Source organism: Stegodyphus dumicola, chromosome 6 (genome assembly GCF_044657685.1).
Source record: "Stegodyphus dumicola isolate Sdum_Otavi_A_Nest chromosome 6, ASM4465768v1".
NCBI classification, from domain to species: Eukaryota; Metazoa; Arthropoda; class Arachnida; order Araneae; family Eresidae; genus Stegodyphus; species Stegodyphus dumicola.
The window spans coordinates 186,061,217-186,081,296 of NC_140773.1; the positions used below are offsets into that span (position 1 = coordinate 186,061,217).

General features: G+C 31.4%; 1 protein-coding gene across 1 annotated transcript in view; it reads left to right on the top strand.

The window, feature by feature from the left end:
* fus (epithelial splicing regulatory protein fusilli) overlaps window positions 1–20,080 on the top strand; it is a 186,111-nt gene that overhangs the window by 144,890 nt on the left and 21,141 nt on the right. The window contains exons 6-9 of the mRNA XM_035362036.2: window positions 10,815–10,925; window positions 15,327–15,502; window positions 16,682–16,776; window positions 17,741–17,956. Coding sequence (XP_035217927.1) covers window positions 10,815–10,925; window positions 15,327–15,502; window positions 16,682–16,776; window positions 17,741–17,956 — 598 coding nt within the window. The remainder of the gene's footprint in view (window positions 1–10,814; window positions 10,926–15,326; window positions 15,503–16,681; window positions 16,777–17,740; window positions 17,957–20,080) is intronic.

Genomic DNA, 20,080 nt, shown 5'->3' on the forward strand with positions numbered 1-20,080 from the left:
TTGCACAGTTAGCAGAAGAGTTTTTTCAGTTTTAACAGTAAAAACGTTCACTACATTGTTGTTAAATTACATAGAGAGAATTATGTCAAGGATAATGTAATCTTTCATCGTCTGAGAATTCAGAGAGAAATAACTCAAAAAGTCATTTTTAATATTGGCGTTTTAAAATATATTTTGCTTCAAAAACATAAGTAAATTATTGAAGCAAAAAATCGTTTAAATCAATATAAAAAAACAAAAATTCTTTAAGATTTTTTCTGGTTGCAAGTGTTGCGGGTGCAGCAATACGCATCATTCAGAGGATCATACTGAAAGGGTTTTATTGCGGGGGGGGGGAGAAGAGAAGATTCCCGAAGCTGATTAGCAGTTTCAAGTAGTTTAGGAAGAATGCCTATCTTCGGAAAGAAGGTGTTGAATTTCATCTCCAATTGGGGCTCAACCATCTTTAATCCTAAATCCTTAGATCGTAAATCCTAGATGTACGAAAAGAAGCATCATAAAATTAATAATGTTCTAAGGTATTTATTTATTTTAATTAATCAATTACTTTATATTCTAAAACTTTACTGTCACTTCTCCCTTTCCGTTTACCTGCCAAAATGCAAACTTTAGCTCACACGTATTTAAGTGAGAGTTTGAAATTGCTTTAGTCAGCGCATGTTCCACCTATTAAAGGCAGGTTACCTAGTTGATATTCTACGATAGCATTCATGTCTACGACATTGCTTTAATCTTGCAATTAGTGATGTCACGCCGGTGTAAGGTAGAGTCAACTTGCGCGTTTAATATTCTGTGTAGCCGTTGACTAAATAATTTACTTTTGGAGTTTACGCCATAATTTCTGGCTAGTTTTATAAGCACCAGGAGTGGCTTCTGTTTAACTTAATTGAAATGGCTTCTGTTCTTAATGAAAAGGTCTTTGGTCGAATTCATTGATCATTTAACAGTCTGATTACTGAGAATTTTGCCCAAGATGCACCAGATGATATTAAGCTGTGATCAAAGAATGGGAGACAGCTAAGTCATATGAGTCAATGTCCACGCACTCAAATTGTAGTTTTTACAGCATGCTTACTTCCATTTTAGAGAATCACAGCTGAGAAATTGCTGAATAATTGGGCAAACATGAGGATGCGGAAAACAAACATAATTAAAATATCGATTATTTTTGCAGCGGCTGAAAATTTTTTGTGTCATCTTTAATCACATTACACGAGATACGTTACTCTTTGATAGTTGTTACAATACGATGAAATTCTTTGAATCAATCATGAAAATGCTGTGCATACGGTGAGAATCGTAAAACTCTAAATTTACAGCTTTGGTGCTAAAGACCAACGATTTGTGTCAAGGTCTTATTTCCAAGATTTCTCTTTATTTGAATTTATGCCTCTTGTTTCTGTATCTTGAATTGAATGTTTGCATATTTCAGGCTTCTGATAGGAAATACAAACTTGCGTGACGAGGTTCTTAGTTTTTCTTCTTCGTCACCGAAGCCAATGAAATCAATTTTTATATTTCTCCATGCTGTTAAACATTTTAAGTTTATTTTTTAAATCTTCATCTGCACTTAACAATGACATAGGTATTGTCTGTTATAAATTTCTTTTATTTTTGTGGCATTGTCATCTAGGTCGCCGTTTTCAAATCTATATTTTAGTCTCGAGTTTCGAGGTCCTTGTATCTTGGGATTCCCTGTCATTTCTCAAGATATCCATATGTTTCAAGGATGAATTTTCTTTCTTTCTGTCCATAAAACTAACCTTTCAAAGGTGAGCTCCCTTACGTAGTATGTCTAAATAATCGATGCTATTTTTAAGTAATACAGGATGTCCAAATTATTCACCGCATAATAAATCAAAACTTCAAAAAATATATCAAGAAAAAAGCTATGCAGTTAAATTCATTATTAAAAATATTTTCAGTGTATATGCACTCAACAAATTTCTACGTGAGCAGACACCTTTATCATCCCTTTGGAAATCATGCCCGATCTTGTCATTGGCCTTCAAAGAAATGATAAAATTTTAAACAGACAAATATCTTATTTTATTTTAACTATATATTTCTATTAACTAGAGCCAATGCTTCTAATTAGATGGAGCCAGGAATTTATTGTGTAAGAGCACGAAAATGATGACTCTGAAAGAATTTAATCATCAACAGATATCAAACTGGTAAAAACTATTCAACTTGTCTATGCAGAGAGGTTTATTGATGAGAAATACAGTATGTATTGTGTGAAAAACTTTTCGAATCAATAATTGCAATGGCGTGATTTTAATCTTGGATTTATTTTGTAGTAAAGATATTTTGATTTCGTTTGGTGAATAATTTATAAACATCTTGCTCAAAAATTTTGCTTTTAGTTTTGTAAATTATTAGCAAAAGGAATGCAATTTTTCTTTCATTTCAAATTTCTTTCTTTCACGAAGACTCCTCTATCTATCCAATCAGCTACTGCCGTATCCTTGTCTTTTTTTAATTTATTATTCAAAGAAAACCTTGTGAATTTGATTCCCTTTTTAACTGCTGAAGACGGGAGGTGTGCTGACCTATATGCAATATCTAGTAATCACATTTTTGCTATTCCCATGAAGCTTTTTTGTAGGTGCTACTGTTAAACCATCTCCAACCGGAGCTTGTATCTTTGTCTCTGACCTACCTGATCTTGCGCTCTTCTCGACTTCTTTCTTTTTTTTTTTTTTTTTTTTTTTTTTTTTTTTTTTTTTACATAGAGCAGGAATGCGTCTACAGATTTTTGATCAGTTTCATTTGGCATTTCTTCACTATTACGCTATTTTCTTAAAGTCAGACAGATTTTAATAGCATGTCATCAGGTACGATCTGGGATGGGGATTCCGTAATATAATTTTGATCTGAGTTTTCTAGATCAAAAAATGATTACAGATTATGATTCAATGCTTAGTTCATGATATATTGTGAATATTCTTAGGCATTCCTGGTTACTTGCTTTTCATGAAATTTCAGACCAAAGATTTTACAAAATGTAATCTGTTTTTCAAATATGATTCTCAATGAAAAAATTCATATCATGCTTATAATAAGCTGCAATTAAGTTTCAAGTCTTGAATAATTTTTATCATACAGAAAGCTTAGAAAAGACAAAGTTTTTAAATCTATTAAATGTATCGAAACCTCTTACCATGGAGATACAAGATATATAATTATACCTATATCCGATGTTTTCAGATGCTTTTTGACAGTTATGTAATTGTTTTTATTACTGTTGTTAACATAAATTTACACGTTTGATCACTGATAGCTTTGAAATTGCCACCGAAAAAGATTTCTTCTTGAACTATCACATTAACCGCCTTATGAACATTGCATACTTCATCAAAAAATAGCATTAGCAGTATGTACTTTTAGATGTATCTAAGACTGCTGTGTTCAGTTGTGACTTTAGGCATCAACGTGTAATATCTGAAACCTCAGTATATTGAGCAGCATTGTCGTTTCTTGCTTCCGTTAACAGAAGCACATCACATAGTGAGACCAACTGCAAAAGACTTTCATAATCTCTAAAAAACATTCATCGTAAGATCGATAAAAATTATCAAGTACCTATCGAAACAAAGCGAAGAAATATATGAAATGATAATTGTCATGAAAAATGTTCTTGCCTTAGTGTACATAGTGTACATACCAATCAAAAGTAACTGCTGCATGTCGAAATCATTTTTGAAAGTTAACTTGAAGATGTTTGGTGCAGGCTGATACTCTGGATGAGTAGTATAGCAGGACGAAACCTGTATCACCACATGATAAAGTGCCGATGTATCATATACTTAAACCTATACTCTCCTATAACAAGGAAATATTGTATAACGTAATCTATTAATAGAATCTAGAAAACATGGAAATTTATCCCAGCTCTTTTAAAAGTGGAGATTATCTTTATCATTTAATCAAATTTACTTTCTCCGTCTGAGTTTTCCCAGAATACAATCAAGGCCTACGATAAGACTAGCAAACTGGCAATACGAAAAGCAGATAAACTGTTGCGTTTGTTGCGTTGCATCGCAAATGCTGAATTAAGGGGGAGGGTAGTATTCCTTTAAATGGGGAAGAGAGAGTGTGAACGAAACAGCTGAAGTGGAGATCTGTGTTACATTCAAAGAAAGAACGGCACTGAACAACTTTTATTGTACTTCTTATCGTGTCTTTATCAGTTTTATTGAGCACAATGTTTATTTGTAGTTTAGCACGTTTAAATGGTTGTTGCCATTCGGGCCTGCCTTGAAGAATTTCTGAAACTGGCAAAAGAAATTCTACGTTTTCTCATAGAAAGAATTAAACGACTGTAAATTTCTCTTCTGTATGCATTAATAACTTCCTACTTATTTTAAAATATATTACGAAAGCCTTTTTTTTTAGCCCAAAGGCCGTTGGCTCGAAAGGGTTATTAATTTATTTTTGGCATTTGGCGTTAAAAGCTTTAAGTGTCAGTTTTACTTTTCAAATTGTTGCCACCAAATATTATCGCCTTGTGTTATATTTAAAATTAAATAATAAAGAATTAATTAATTAAATAACAAAGAATCTGTTAAAATTCAATAATAAAAGAATTAATTAATTAAATAACAAAGAATCTGTTAAAATTAAATAGTAAATGAATTAATTAAATAACAAAGAATCTGTTAAAATTAAATAATAAAGAATCTGCATAAATGTATGTATGTTTCTCGCATTGTGATAAAACAACGGTACCTAGAACCATCCAATTCTGGATAACGTAATCCTCCATCGAATATGGGCATCTGGAAGCCCTAATTTGGAATATGGAATTTGTTTTATTATCGATTTCATATTTAGTAACACTTTAACGAGTTTTTGATTAACAAACTTAATGATTTCAAAGCGAGCAATGGCGACACTGTACGGGGAAAAAAAATTATCTCCAGCGCGCTAGACTGTGTATTGGAAATTCTAAAATAATCCTGCTGATTTTAAAATTATTTTGCGATATTGCTGTTGAATTGAATTTTATGATTTAGGTGCGAAGAACATGATATTTAATAAATAAAGGTAACACACAAATCGTTAAAAAAGCGCTTCTTTGGGCGTAATGTATATTTTGTTATTATTATTTTTTAAGGAAGAAATGCCGTGAGTTTTTTTTTAATGCACGGGAAAGCTTTCCTTTGTAAATATTTTATCTGTCACATTTCCAAATTGATCCAAGATGTATGTCGATAATCAGTGCACACACTTATGAATTATATTTTATATGGGCTCTATAAAAATTCACATTTTATGTATTTTAATATAAAAAACAGCAGTCGACAAAAAATGCTGTAGTCGGAAAATTCTGAATATTTGAGTCGTTTCTTAAACTGATCTACTATCAGATGTTCAAGATAATAATTAATTTAACAACATTTCTGAATCATATTGTATTAATGTGTTATTTATCTTTTATGTGTGCATTCATAATCGATATATAATTCTTTATTCATATCTTAGGCCAAAATGTATTTGTAAACTTAAAAAAAAAAAAAAAAAAAAAAAAAAAAAAAAAAAAAAAAAAAAAAATGTGGGCTGAATTCACATTTTGACGTCCTCGACAGCATAGTTAGGACTATTTTTTATTTTCTTAATTATTTACCTGAATTTTGTTTTATATTCTTCCCTCTCATCTCTCCTAGCAAAAGAAGATGGGGCAGATTAATTTTCGGAATCAGCCTTTAAAAAATTATACGTCTAAAACTGTATACTAGTGGATACGGTCGCTTTCGAAGTCTTCTTGCGCATCTGTATACTGACTTAGAGGGCATTCTCCTTTCTCGAAGCAGGAAAAGAACTGTTTTACAGATTGTTGTTGAGAATCTGTCTCGCATACTGTTACATATCAGTTATTAAAAAACAATTTCATCCTTTTACCACAGTTTTTAATTTGGGAATTTCATATTCTGCATTTAATTTGTTTGTACATGTTTTTTGACAAGTAAGTTGGGAAAGATTTTTTACTTAAATATGTTGTTCCAAATGGCTTTAAAATGTTTATTGCTGTGTGGGAAACGTCAAGATATTTTTCACGAATCTACAACCAAAAGTTTGGGAGCTACGCTTGCTTTAATTTGGATTTTAATGTCGAATCTGTTGATATGCTGATAAGTTGTTCCCTTATCGTATTACTCGAACTGATTTTTGATCCAGTTGTACTTAGTTTTTGTTACTGGAAAATATTCTTTTATAGTTTTATCCAATTGAAAAATGTGCTCCATGATACAGTTTTTAACACTGTCGTCTAAGTTAAATTTGTTTTCCATTAGCAAACTGTTTGGTTTTGCATAGCACTGCATGTCATTCTCTTTGACATATGATGAACTCATGTTAAGTTTTAAAATTAATGTATAACTAAATGTATCTTTATACTTTTTTAGTTAATAAACACTAATCAACTAGTATGAGTATATAATTTTCTTTTCGATTATTATTTTGACTCGTAAAATCCTGGGAATTGACTCTCGGAATTCTGGGGTTCCACGGAACACAGGTTTGAAGACCACTGTCTCATATTTACTCTTCTAACGTTTTTCTAACGTGTCACTCTTCTAAGGTTTCAGTAGTTTTAGTGTTTATGTTAATATAATGATTTAAATTTCACTCACCCATTTATTATGATGGCATACACAACATAGAATCTATTACCTTTAGCTTATAACGAATAATTGAATACCAATAACTTAACAACACCTGCTTCTGTCAACTTAAAGTTTTGCACATATTAGTTCAGTTGCGAATACTTCATCACATGGTGGATAATATAATGCAGCCACTTCGGGGACTAAATCGTCGCATCTTGTATAAATACAAATTATGAGAGATGTAGAATGTCTTTCTTCTGTACTGATTAAATCTTTTGGATTGACATAAAAAGTAAGAAACTAATATTTCTCCATGGCATTGCTAACCAAGATAGGGATGGAAGATATGGAGAAAGTATTCACTGAAGCAGAATTTTCTGATATCCGCTTCAGTACTTTTCTCAAGCACCTCTAGAATTCGGCAAATTATGTGGATTCTGAACCCTTTACTCGCACAAAAATCACTCTCATGACAACTAGTCGTTTCATCATTTTCCCTTTCAAAATGAGGCTAGTTTGGCTGTGTTTACCGTGTGAAATCAACCTTACTCAGAACATTATTATCAGGCATCATAACAGAAAGGATGTTCGGATAATTCAGCAAGGTTTCTCAACTTCAAGAAGAGCTCATTATTTCGAAGCTCAGCAGACTTTCTTTATTTTGTGGCTAAACCAGAGAGCAATTTAGAATTTAAGAGGTTAAAAAAATACTTCAGATTATATGTTATGTAAAGGAACATATGTGTTCGTAGTATTCATTTCCCTCCTTCTAAATATAAAATAAGCTATGCTGTATTGCTACTTTTAGAGCTTGACTTTCTTTGGGAGCATAAACTAATTCCAAACACCTTAACTAACCCTCTTGGTGATGTAACTAAAGTAACAGTCAAATTTAAACTAGCAGCCCAAAACTACGCAATTAAATTTAACCGTAAGCTGGCTCAAAAGCTCTAACCAGCAACAAATCAAATTTCGGCAGCAATGACGCAAAGCCGAATTATCCCAAACTTATAATAGCTGGCATTCTTTCTACGTGTCCACAAGAGACAGAAACACGCTCTGCCTTACAATCCCAAAACCTTAGCTTAAATATACTGTAACTCTGTTTACAATCTAGTGAGGAAGCGGAAAGGTGAAGTTGTAGTAAGGGCTGAAATTATAAATAACTGGCTAATTCAAAACTAAATCTTACATTATTTATTTTTAGAAATAGAACGGAACATAAATATAGTTCAACAAAAGTATTCCGACAGTTTTGATTTCCCTAAATAATGTCAAAAGTTTTAAATGCTTTAAACTGAAACTACAAAATGTGTTTTTCTTTGAAGCATAAAAATATGCAACGTTTCTTTTACACTAAACATTTTTCATTAAAGTAAAGCATTCAGCCTAGAAGTTAACATTTTCTCGTTTGGAAGGGAAAATCATATTCCAGATATGATTGGATATTTACTATTATATCAAATAAAAATAAATTATTAAAATTTATCTAATAATATTTTCTTGGATTATAATCAGTTTTGAAAAAACGCAATTTAATCTTTTTGGCATGGATTCAACTGGATGACCTGTTATTTTATAGCCTAAATTTTTCTCCTGTTGTTTTGCAATTCTGATTTCAATTGTTGTTTCAAGGAAATATTTTATTTTCAAATTTAATATTTAATGTTCGACCATAGAATTTACATCCGAAAATTTTGAGCATATCAAGAACATTGTGTAAAATTAGTATGTTTATAATAAATATTACTTCAGAAGGAACCGCTTTGATAATTTACGTTTAATACATATAAAATTGCTAACATTATTTTCAGAAATCATAATTGTGCCATTAATATCATTTGTATAAAAAGATTAGAAAAATAACTTGTAGCCAATGTAAGTAATTATATTTTTGAAACTACCCATCATTTTCTTATGTATGTTGCAACTCTGCCTGAGTAATTCAGTAGTATTTTATGTCGTATGCTTTTTAATTCAGATAATGTAATTAGTGTTTCGCAAAATGAACTCTTCTGTCCCCAATGTGCATTACATCAAACAATTTACCTGAAGATAGGTTAATTGTTCTAGGTTATATTAAATTCGCCTGTAGCTATTGCAATTGCATAGTATCCATAAAATAACCTGATTAAAATGTAATTATGATAATTCGTTAAGCGATTAAAACTATACCATAAATCATAACTAATACGAAAACTTGTTCATATAATAACAGAACAAAATCAGAATCTCCAATGCGGCCAGACAACAAAGCCTGCTACCATTTTTTTTTTTTTTTTTTTTTTTCTTAGAAATTTTGACTTCCATTCAAAACTAGCTCAGTGTTGTTCACCTTGTGTTCCGCTCATCACTCAAACCTCATCGGTGAAACATTCCATGGCTTTCCAAAAGACGGAGGAGGAGTAAAAAGTAATAATAACATCTTTTCTTTTTAGCATACTCAAAAACCAGATCTGGAAGCATTGTTCTTATAAACAAGACGAACCGAGCAAAGAGAGAAAGATGGAAGATGAAGGGGGTCGAAGTACTAAAAAAAAAAGACCAGAATCAACGGTCGATTATGTATGCATAATTTCAGACGGAACTTTTCTTACGAGTAGAAACTCGTTTCATGAGGATTTTTGTATCGCTTTTATTATTATTATCATTCTTTTTTCTAACTTTTTCCATCTGTTGGTGGTTGCTGGATATTTTTTTAAAGAACAAAAAGGCTGGTTTAAATTCGAGTCAATTTTTCCCGCCCTCATAGGCTACTAAGATGTTATATGTGAGGAAAGTTTCGAAACAATCTGAGCCGCTTTCTTTCGACTCCTTCCTTTCAGATACTCAACTGAATTTTTAAGAGTCTTTTCTTTTGGAATGCAGACAATCGACAGGTCAGAGCTTTACAATTCTGCGCTGCCTTCATAAGTCGTGTCGATTTTCTATGGCAATGATTTGGTTTCGAATTTAAGCTAAAGAATGAGGCGTCATATAAAATAATAACATGGCATTCAGAGTACGAAAATTTGGGGCCAAAAGTTGAAGGCTAAAGTTCTGAATTCTTTAATCGCGTATTTTCACAATAAAAAAAATTGAAATTAAAATTCATAAATTTTAAAACTTATGTAATTCATTATTTTGTCGTTCCGAATATTTACTCAATACCTTATTTTAAAGGTAATTAAACTTTAAAATGCTATTTTGGATGTAATTCTTGTTCGAATAGGACTTAATTTTAGTTGGAACATACTTTTTTAAGTGTAAGCGCTGTTATAACACATTCTGTAATATTTGAAAAATTCAGTATTATTTACAGGAAAAAAAAAAGATTTATAACTGAAGTAAATTCAAAGTAGTTCTTTTTACATACAATATTAACTGCAAAAAACAACATTTTAAAGCATTTATTTATCTATTTAGTCATAAGAATTTACACAGTTTAAAGCAATAAATAATTCGAAACTGAGAAAACTATATTCAGTTTTCAAATTAATAGTTTTTTTAAATGTAGACAGACATTCACAGAAATCATTTAGAGCACATATTTTAATTATTATATCGATATGAAATTTAAATATTTATCTACGTGTTATTAACAGTTTGGCTCACAATTTAGGTAACCAGATAGTTTAAAAGTCTTCTTTAATTATTCTCTATTCCCAAATGACAAATAAACAAACAAAAAATAATTCAGGAAGTATCAGTGGTAGTGCTTGTGAGAAATGGACATTAGGTCACAGCACAAAGCTAGCAAACATCACATCCGTGTTAATACTTCTTATCAGATAACAAAACAGTCATAAAACATGTTTAATGAGATTTATCATTACGATTTATTTGGAATCTGTATAGGAAGAGAAGCCAGAAAACCTTTGAGCTCTCTCTGATCCCTACATAAATAGCAGCTACGAAGCAGCAAATTTATCAATCTTTATTCCATTATCGGAAGAATGCCTCAAGTGGCATATCCATTTCTTCAGTCTCTAAGGTGTCATAAAACAAATCAGCAATTTCAAAAGATAACATCATTTTGAATCAAATCAAATCAAATCACTTCATCAACGATTATGAATGGGATTTTTATAAACAAGGTATCCTAACTCAAAAAGGAAATGGTGATAGAACTGTAATTATCTGTAGCGTTGTTGATAACTGCTATCTTCGAATTAATGCTTATTTCCCGCTATATCTCATTCTGAACTCATTCTTTTGCAGTACTAAAAACGATGTGGTAGACAATAACACTGTCGTCAGAGCCAGAGGATTACCTTGGCAATCATCTGATCAAGATATTGCGAAGTTTTTCAGAGGACTCAACATAGTCAGGTAAGAGGCAACTTTTTAATCTTAAGCACATTAATTTTGTTATTTCAATTCATTTAAAGACTTTTAGCTTAACAAAGCATGTGTTAATTTAGCCTGCTTAAAGCTGTATATTATTCGAAAAATATAAGAAGAGTAGTTGGAAACAAAAAGATTCGTATGAAAATATATATCCTTCATATTTCAAAAACGATATAAAAATGCTATTGTCCTATCCTGTTATTTAGTAGTGCTCTTAAATCTTTTCTTTTTTAAGTTACTTCGTTTTAAGACACGCAAACATACTGTATTAGCAAGACTTTTTATTTGTTTTATGGATTCAAATTAAGACTTTTATTCTTAACAAAGCATGTGTTACTTTGCCTGTTTAAAATTTTATTTTATTTGAAAAATAACACAAAAGTAAGCTAAAATCAAAAATTGGAATAAAAGTATATTTCTTTTAAATTTCAAATAACAATGCAAAAGTGGTAATCGGGATTCCTTTCGTGTAAAACTGTCCTATTCTTTTATTTAGATTGTTTAGATAGCTTACATTTTTCCTTTTCTACACTGCACATTTTTAAAGCTGACAAACATATACTGATATGACTTTAATTTTTAATACTATGCAAGAGACATTAACTTTGTTTGTAGACAAATATTTATTCTCGGTAATTTTGTGTTATACCATTTATTCTAAGTGATAAAAGCACTTTTTTTTTATATTCTAAGAAAATGAAATCGAGCGATATTATACACAATTATCACTGTTAAAAGCTGAATTAGTGGAGTGTGAAAAATCGGTAACCACAGTGAAATTACTTTAGATAATTCATATTGCCAATTGCAAAATACTTGTAATATCTCTTCTTTTATTTATAGTGAAATTAAATTTTAATAAAGAAAAAAATTGTATTAAAATTATTCAGGTAATATCTTCGAGTAAGTAATCATATTCATTAATCTAACTTAGCATATACGTGCTGTTTTAAGTCAAAAAGACCGTCGGGAATATCCATATCAAATTTCATTAAATATAATGGAAGATTCATTTCATAAGATACTTAGATACCGGCTGATTTCATAAGATACCGGCTTTCAGAATTTGATTTGATTGTTAAGTTTATTAGGAAAAGTTAAGAAATTTCCGATTAGTTATAAAATTAAATTCAAAACTGCATTTTTAAACCAAAATTAATTTTCATGAAAGTAAGACGACTTTATTTGCGTCATGAAAAATTTTTAAAATGTATTCGTACATTAATTTGAATATAGTTATACAGGAATTTTCTCTGTGCATAGTCAGAATTCGAAGCTGAATATATATAAAACTTAAAAATGGCAAGAAACATTCAAACAGTCTGAGTAGCCCAAATTCTACTTATGAAATTGCACACTTCTGAAAAAGTTGCTAAACAATGCGATTTCATATAAACGTTAAAAATGGACTTGAGTTGCCTCTGTAATCTGAGAATCAAACAACCGAAGAAAATCTGCACAAAAGCGCACTTCTGTACCGACTTGTAAAAAATGAAAAACTGTTTAGGAAGACAACAGGTTTAGTATGTATGTATAAAAAAACTATGCTTCACTTTCATAATCGACTCGACTTCAAAAATCGTCCGTGACGAGTAGTTAAAATTTCCTTTTTCTTACTATGAATAAACAGAGAATGCGGAAGCAATTTATTTCCAATTCAGGTTTAAACGAGTTTTTGACTTTTGCTCGGATTATAATTCGAGACCCTGGCAAAAAATATCTCCTGGATCTAAACCTTTTAGTAACTCGAAGTTTAAAATTAATAGGGGTGAAATTGCCTTTTTTTCCCTTTCTTTTCTTCTTTTTTTTTAACCTTACTCTGTCCTTCATTTGGATTTCTTTCCTTTTTTTTTTTTTTTAAATTGATGAACACTTCAAATTTCTAACATATAGACTAGCTAGCTTAAAAGTAGGAATTTGAACAGTACTGATCAGTCGAGGTTAAACAATAAAAGTTTGTAATCAAATAATAGCTCTTGAGATAGCTTTTTGAAATGAGATAATGTTAAAAGATAAGGATGGAAAATTGCTTCCCGTCAAATGCTTACTTTACTTACTAATCTTTCACAATATTTCTTTTATATTTTTTTTATAATATCGTACGTAAATAATGTATACTTGATGCGTTTTATGGCCATGTCTTTTTTTTTATCCCGATTACCAGCATAGTGTTCAATGCTGCACTAATCGGGATGGAAATGCTATGCTGGTAATCGGGATTCCTTTCGTGTAAAATTCTTTGTAAAAGGTATACACATTGTATGGGATATGAACATTTTGAATCGGTTGCACATGCGAAATTTTTATGGTTACAATGAAGATGTAGCCATCGCTGGTTAAACTTTCCTTTATTCCTGGAAAAACATTCTTAAAAAGGTACACTGTGGGGAAAAAAAAAAAAAAAAAAAGACAGTGCTATAATTCCTGTTTTACTGAGCCGATTTTGACGAGTTTTAATTTGCGTGTGTTTCATGTCTCGAAAGTGTGACTTAGGATATATATTATATTTATATATAGCATCATTCTAACATAAGTATTTTGACACAAAATCGGACTCTTTCTGAAATGAAATGCCAATTTTTTTCTATATTTCGATTTAATGACTTAAATTATGCCACCCTGCCAAGTTTTGTAAAAATCTCATGAGTAGTTTTTAAAAAATTAGCTTTCAAATCTTTAGCTCGTTAATGTTAATTGAATTTGATATATATTTATTAATCTCTGTTTTTCTTATTAATCTTACTTGATTCCTTCTTCCAGAATTCGAAATTTAGGCTTAATCCAAATATAATTTGCACATTTTTTATGATTCATTTTTAAAATTTGTATTTTTGAATATTTTTTACAAATTTTTCGGAAAAAATGTTTTATTTTCACCTACAAAATTTTTAACATTGGCTTAAAGAAGATGCATTTCTAGGTACACCTGCAAAAAACTAGAGTTTTTTATTCAAAATTTTCTAAGATGTACATGAATTTCATATTGGAGCGTTTTGAAATTCGGCATCTTGTTTTTGAGCGATAATGAAGCCAAATGTGGTTTACGCACTTTGTTAAAATGATTTAGAAGTATGAACGATGACTTTTTTCACTCTTATCTGCAATGGAAAAAAAAAAGGGGGGGGAATAGGTTGCTATAAATTAAGAAGTTCGCCAAGTATATTATTCTTGGCGAAAACTGAAGAAAATACGCCTAGATAAATTTTTGAATTTCTCCCTGAATTTCGCACCAAATTTTACAAAATTTAATATTTAGGCATAATTTGAGTCGTAGGATCGAAATATGGAAAAAAACTGGCATGTCGTTTAAAACAAAAAAGTCGATTTTGTGTCAAAATACCTATGCTAGAATGATGCTATATATATATCTAATATATATCTTAAGCCGCGCTTTAGAGATATGAAAAATACAATTTGAATTTCCGGCCCAGTAGGCCCAGTAAAATTGGCCGGCCCAGTAGAACGAGAGATATAGAACTGCCCCCTTTTTTTTTCCTGCGCAGTGTACGTCTATTACATCTTCGAAAGCCGTGGCATAAGACACTTTTGTACTTCGTTATAAATTCATTCTGTGTTCCCAATTTGAAACACAATACTGCCGTAAAATATTTTATACTCGGCATAAGATGATGACATATTTCATTTTGATACAGAAAGCCTCCTTTTTCTTAAAATTAAACTAGAATTTTACAAGGTTTCTAACTCGCAAAGTTGAAATTTATGATCTTGTCAGAATGGAGAATTCTCGGCAAATGTGGCAAGAAAACAACATCTGTAAGATATTTAATATGAAAAGCTGCATGATGTAAAATCAGGTGACATTATGAATTTCGAAGAAGCTATTCGTACATTTATAGATGGCGCAGGAAGCCAGCTTTGACCACGACTGGTTCAATGGCAACGAAAGTTCGTTTAAGAAAACATGACATACAGCACAGCATTAAGCGTGCCATGAACCATTAACCATTGAATGTAGAACATCTTAAACAGAATGATAAGCTTCGGAATTTTTGGAAAGTTCTTGGGCTTTCATATACACCAACTCTCTTAAGAACAATAATAAATTTGCCAAAATATGGACTCTTACATTCGCAAGCCTGTCGAATAGTGCCCGTATGTTAAAACGGCACTGATTCTACAGAGATCTTGGTGGCATCTTAAAACTTGCAAATTTCGCTTTCCGTTTTAAGCATATCATATGAATACACTATTAATAGATACGTAATTACGCTTATCTGAAATCGGATTCATGATTTAAAATAAACAAAGGATTTTGAATTATTCCTTTTTTTGCTTATTTGTTGCCCACAGGCCTCTGTGATCTCGAAATTTTATGCAGTTTCATTAATTTCAAGAAAATACTTAATTGCGATTTATTTTCAGAGGTGGAGTAGCTTTGTGTTTGAGTCCTCAAGGTCGCAGAAACGGAGAAGCTCTTGTCCGCTTCGAAAGTCAAGAACACCGTGATATGGCTCTGAAAAGACACAAGCACCATATTGGCCAACGGTATATCGAGGTGTACCGTGCTACTGGAGAAGATTTTATCAACGTCGCTGGCGGTGAGTATTATTATTATTATTATTATTTTCACACGCAATCTGACGCAAATAATAAACTGTCTGACGCAAATAATAAATTCTGAATTCGCGCATTACGCAGTACATGACTGAAATCCGAAAAGAGTTATTTTACAAAAAGAAATGAATTGTTAACAAAACGTAAACAAACTTGTTTGGAAATTTAAAAATAGAGATCTTACATTTTTTCAAAAAAAGTTGCTAGGAATTCTTTTGGATTCTAAAGAGAATCATTTAAATTTCCATTGTACCTAGAGATAAACCAAGTGGAAAGATATACCAAGTGGAAAAAAACAAGTTGTTTGGAAGTTTCAGCTGATGTTGAACAATAAGAAAGATTAGCGATACAGATATCGAGCACTGTCGGAAATCCAATATAACTTTTGTCTTCCCAAAAAGCTTAATATTAACGGTCTGTCTTTGATTGGAAATCTTGCCTATAACTTAACAGTTGATTAATGCTCTTTTGTATTTTATGCGTTGCAGATACTGTATTCCTGCAATTAAGAAGCTAAGAAAAATATCTGCATTTTAAGTACGTCATACGAATATACGGGAGATGCTGACTTGCAATCGTGTTACATGTGGAGAAAAATTGGAAAGGCTCATGTAGCCAGCTCATCCGCCGGGGTTGGATCCACATCTCTACCAGTATTCAACAGTATGCTTGATGAGCTGAATAATTTGTTTGTCTGTATATACATTAGTATTACCTTACATGATGCAAAGCACTACAAATGTTACACGCATTACTAAATATAAACACTGAACATGAAACGCTTTTGTAACAGATTTGTGCAATTTTTACAAAACTAAATGATAAAAAATTGACTAATATCTGCATTTATGCTACGCCCTCATGGCAAACTTTACTTTAAAAAAAAATTGCCTCTGAGTTTTTAAATTCCTGCAAGATCTATATATTTTTCCAACATATTTATTTGGGAAAGGGGGGTAGTCGTCTCATATGGAGTCGCGTAGTTCAGATTCGCATAGTTCGAGTATCAGTTGCCTTGCTAATCCTGCACTTAGTGCATATTACAGCATAGCATAAAATGCAGTAAAATAAAGAGAAGCATAAAATTTATGATAATTTTTCCAGTATTTCTATTTAAAAAATGTACAATATTTATTTTATTCTCATATGTTTTTCCCTTTCAGGCAATAACAATGAAGCCCAAGCCTTTTTGTCTAGAGGTGGGCAAGTTATTGTAAGAATGAGAGGTTTACCATACGACTGTACACCAAAACAAGTGGTAAGATTAGTTTCTTTTTTTTATATATATTTTGTCTGGAGTAAACACAAAGATGCTAATAAATGGAAATTTATGCGCAACAAATGCCGACTAAAATTCGGAAACATTCTTAATCTCCTACAAAATTAACTGCCACAGTGTTTGAAAATTTTTAAATAAAATTCATGCACAAGTAACTTCAAACGAAACAAAGTCATGTATAATACTGTAACTGAAAAGCTGAAAATTTTATTTTATGTAATAAGCAACGTTTACATTTCTGCAACATAAGTTTGCTTATATAGTGTAAACCGGAGTAGGTGTGTGCCATATGTATATTATTGATCTATCCGATGTTTACGTGAAAGAATCGCACATGTCCTATTTCAAATCAAACATTAAAAGTACTAATCTCGAAGAAAAATATATCGAACATCGAGTCTGGTTAAAAATTCGACCTTTTGCCTCAAATATTTAGCAGCCTTGTGAGCGCAAAGATAAAGTACCTTAAAATGCACTAATAATGTTATCTCAACGAACATTTCTACTTCTTTATCGCAAATATTGCTAAACTAAATTCAGGGATATGTAAGCGATTTTTTAAATTTAATTTACGAAGCAATTTTACGACAAAATTCAAGTGTAAATGCATGTCGGGTCATCGAACTTTTTGAAGTTTAGGGACTGCTGCTTTAGCGAATATGGTACGCATAGTATCAGTATAAATTTTACATGCACTGTACGAATAAAAATTAGGTGTCCGCTGTTCTTTATACAATAGTTACTGTATTGTGATAGACTGAAATCGAACCCACAGTACTTTGAAGGATATCGGAGAGATAAAAATTCCTTCAGTGACTTCCTTTGACGCTGTTTTCCAAAGAAAATATTTCAAATCAACCATCAAATGCATATCTCATATATCTCGTATTGTAAAAATACTAACATAAAAATCCTTAATCTGAATTGTATTTCTTGTCCACAGTTGTCTTTCTTCGCCAATGGTGAAGTTCCATGCGAAGTCATGGATGGTGAGGAAGGAGTTCTATTTGTCAAAAAGGCGGACGGCCGAGCTACTGGAGATGCATTCGTCCTCTTCGAAAGCGAGGAAATGGCAGCAAAGGCACTCCAGAAACACAGAGAAGTCATTGGTTCTCGGTACATTGAGCTTTTCCGCAGCACAACGGCTGAAGTTCAGCAAGTAAGTTAAGCATGTCCAACTAATCATAATAAATCTGGAATACGATAATTTAAGACTTCGTTATCAGATATTTGATGTCTTTGCAATGATAATATTCATTCAACGTATCATAGTTTTAATAATAGCAACGAGCGTTATAAAAGGATGAACGTATATATCATATTTCCACACGTATTTTTTAAACCACGACTTGTTTTTCGTCCCTTACTTTCGTAAGACAATATTCAGAGAAAAAATAATATTAGGTTATTTTTCATATTAAAAATACGAAAATGGTGCATTAAACGGAAGCATATAAAAGAAAGAACTGAAACATATTGTCTAGAAAAATGAAAGGATAGGCGTAATTCCCAGAAGCTCCTAATAAAGATCCGAAAAAATTTGTTCAAGAAAGGTAAGATTCTGGAGTTTTTGTCAGGTTATCTCAGTTAATAAGCTTTTAAAGATGGTTATCTGAGAGCCTTATACAAAGTAGGTGGCTGGAAGTATCCACAGTTGGTGTCTAGGGTCAATCTGGACTTTAACCAAACTCCACAAATCTAAATGTAACACTCAACTAGGCAAAAATACACGAATGGATCATTGAGGCATGGAAATTAATTTCTTCGAAGACAACTGAAAATCATTTCAAGAAAATCTAATTTTCCAATGCCATTATTAATTTTGAACATGATTTTATTTGCAAGACGCTGAAAATACAACGTCTTTAAATTCGCAATATCGGGCAAGAGCGATATACAGAACCAAGAAAATTAAAGAATTTTTTAATGTTTAGTTTTAACATACCGAATAACAAGATTAATTACCCAATGTGAAGGATTCATTTCACTGTCGGATCAATAGCCAGACGTAATTCTTTTTATTTGTGCGTTCCGCAAAATCGGCAAAAATGAGCAAATTTGTAGCAAAATTGGACTCTTTATAGGCTATTTATTGAAAAAAAAATTCAAAATATTCGAAATATGTATGTTAAATTTTAAATACTAAAACATGTGTTATAAAAATCATATCTTCTTCTGTTAATTAAGATATCTTGCAAGAATAGATACCAGTACAGCTATATCTTCGAAATAATTCGCACATTTTTCTTCCTTTGATTTTCGTGCCAAGAGCAAGTACAAAAAATACGCGCGGAAATATGTTCGTTGCACGAGATAAATGAAAAGTACTATGTTTTATTTTATTTCATTTTTAGTTGACATTTGTTAATGATCATCCTCTGAAATTTCCACCTTTGGATAAATCTTTTCCACCTTTTCCTAAGCTTAAAATAAAGTATTACGATGTACCGAGAAGAAACAGGCAATGAAGGTAAAAAAAAGGAAGAGATTTATTCAACGAATTAAATCGAGTAATGAAAATGAATGAAAAGGATATCTTATGGGAAAGAAGATGGTAGATATTAATTACGCGAAAAGAAATTTGAAAGAAAGATTCAAATGACAAGTTCTTTTAGGTATCAGAAATTGGTATTTATTGAAAATTCTGTAAAACTCAAATCATCCGGACTTACTCCATTTAACAGCCCGGCCGATATTTGAAAAATTCTTATAATTGCTTAATGTTTTTTTCTGTAAGCCAAATACATATTAACGGAAATGCAAAGGATAGTTACATTATATAAACAATAATGCGAAATATTATGCTTTACCTTCAAGACTAAAAATTCATACTTTAAGAAGTAATTTGATGTATACCCAAAGGCTAATAGAAAGCAACTGACTGTAGTTCTGCTGCATATTCTAAGATAAAAACACATTGCTGGAGAGGGAACTGACAGAGTGTTATGGCGCATTTTAGTCTGTTTTTAGAAAAGGAGTTCTTGTTACTTTTAAGCAATCAATCACAGAGTAAACAGCAATCCATAGTGACTTTTGCATGAATGTTTGTAGGCTGGTTATTTGTCGAACATTTTACTTAATCCGCAACTCATATATATCCATCTATTAATTTGTTCCAATATTCTGGGTTACAGAATTAAAATCGTTAAGTGCAGAACACAAGTTTAAATGTCTTTTGTCCACGGGGAAGTCCGGGGACAAAAGACAAAAGTCCACGGGGAAGGAGAACACATTATAGAATACCTGATTCTAATGTGATAATCTTAATTCCTCATTCTAAGAT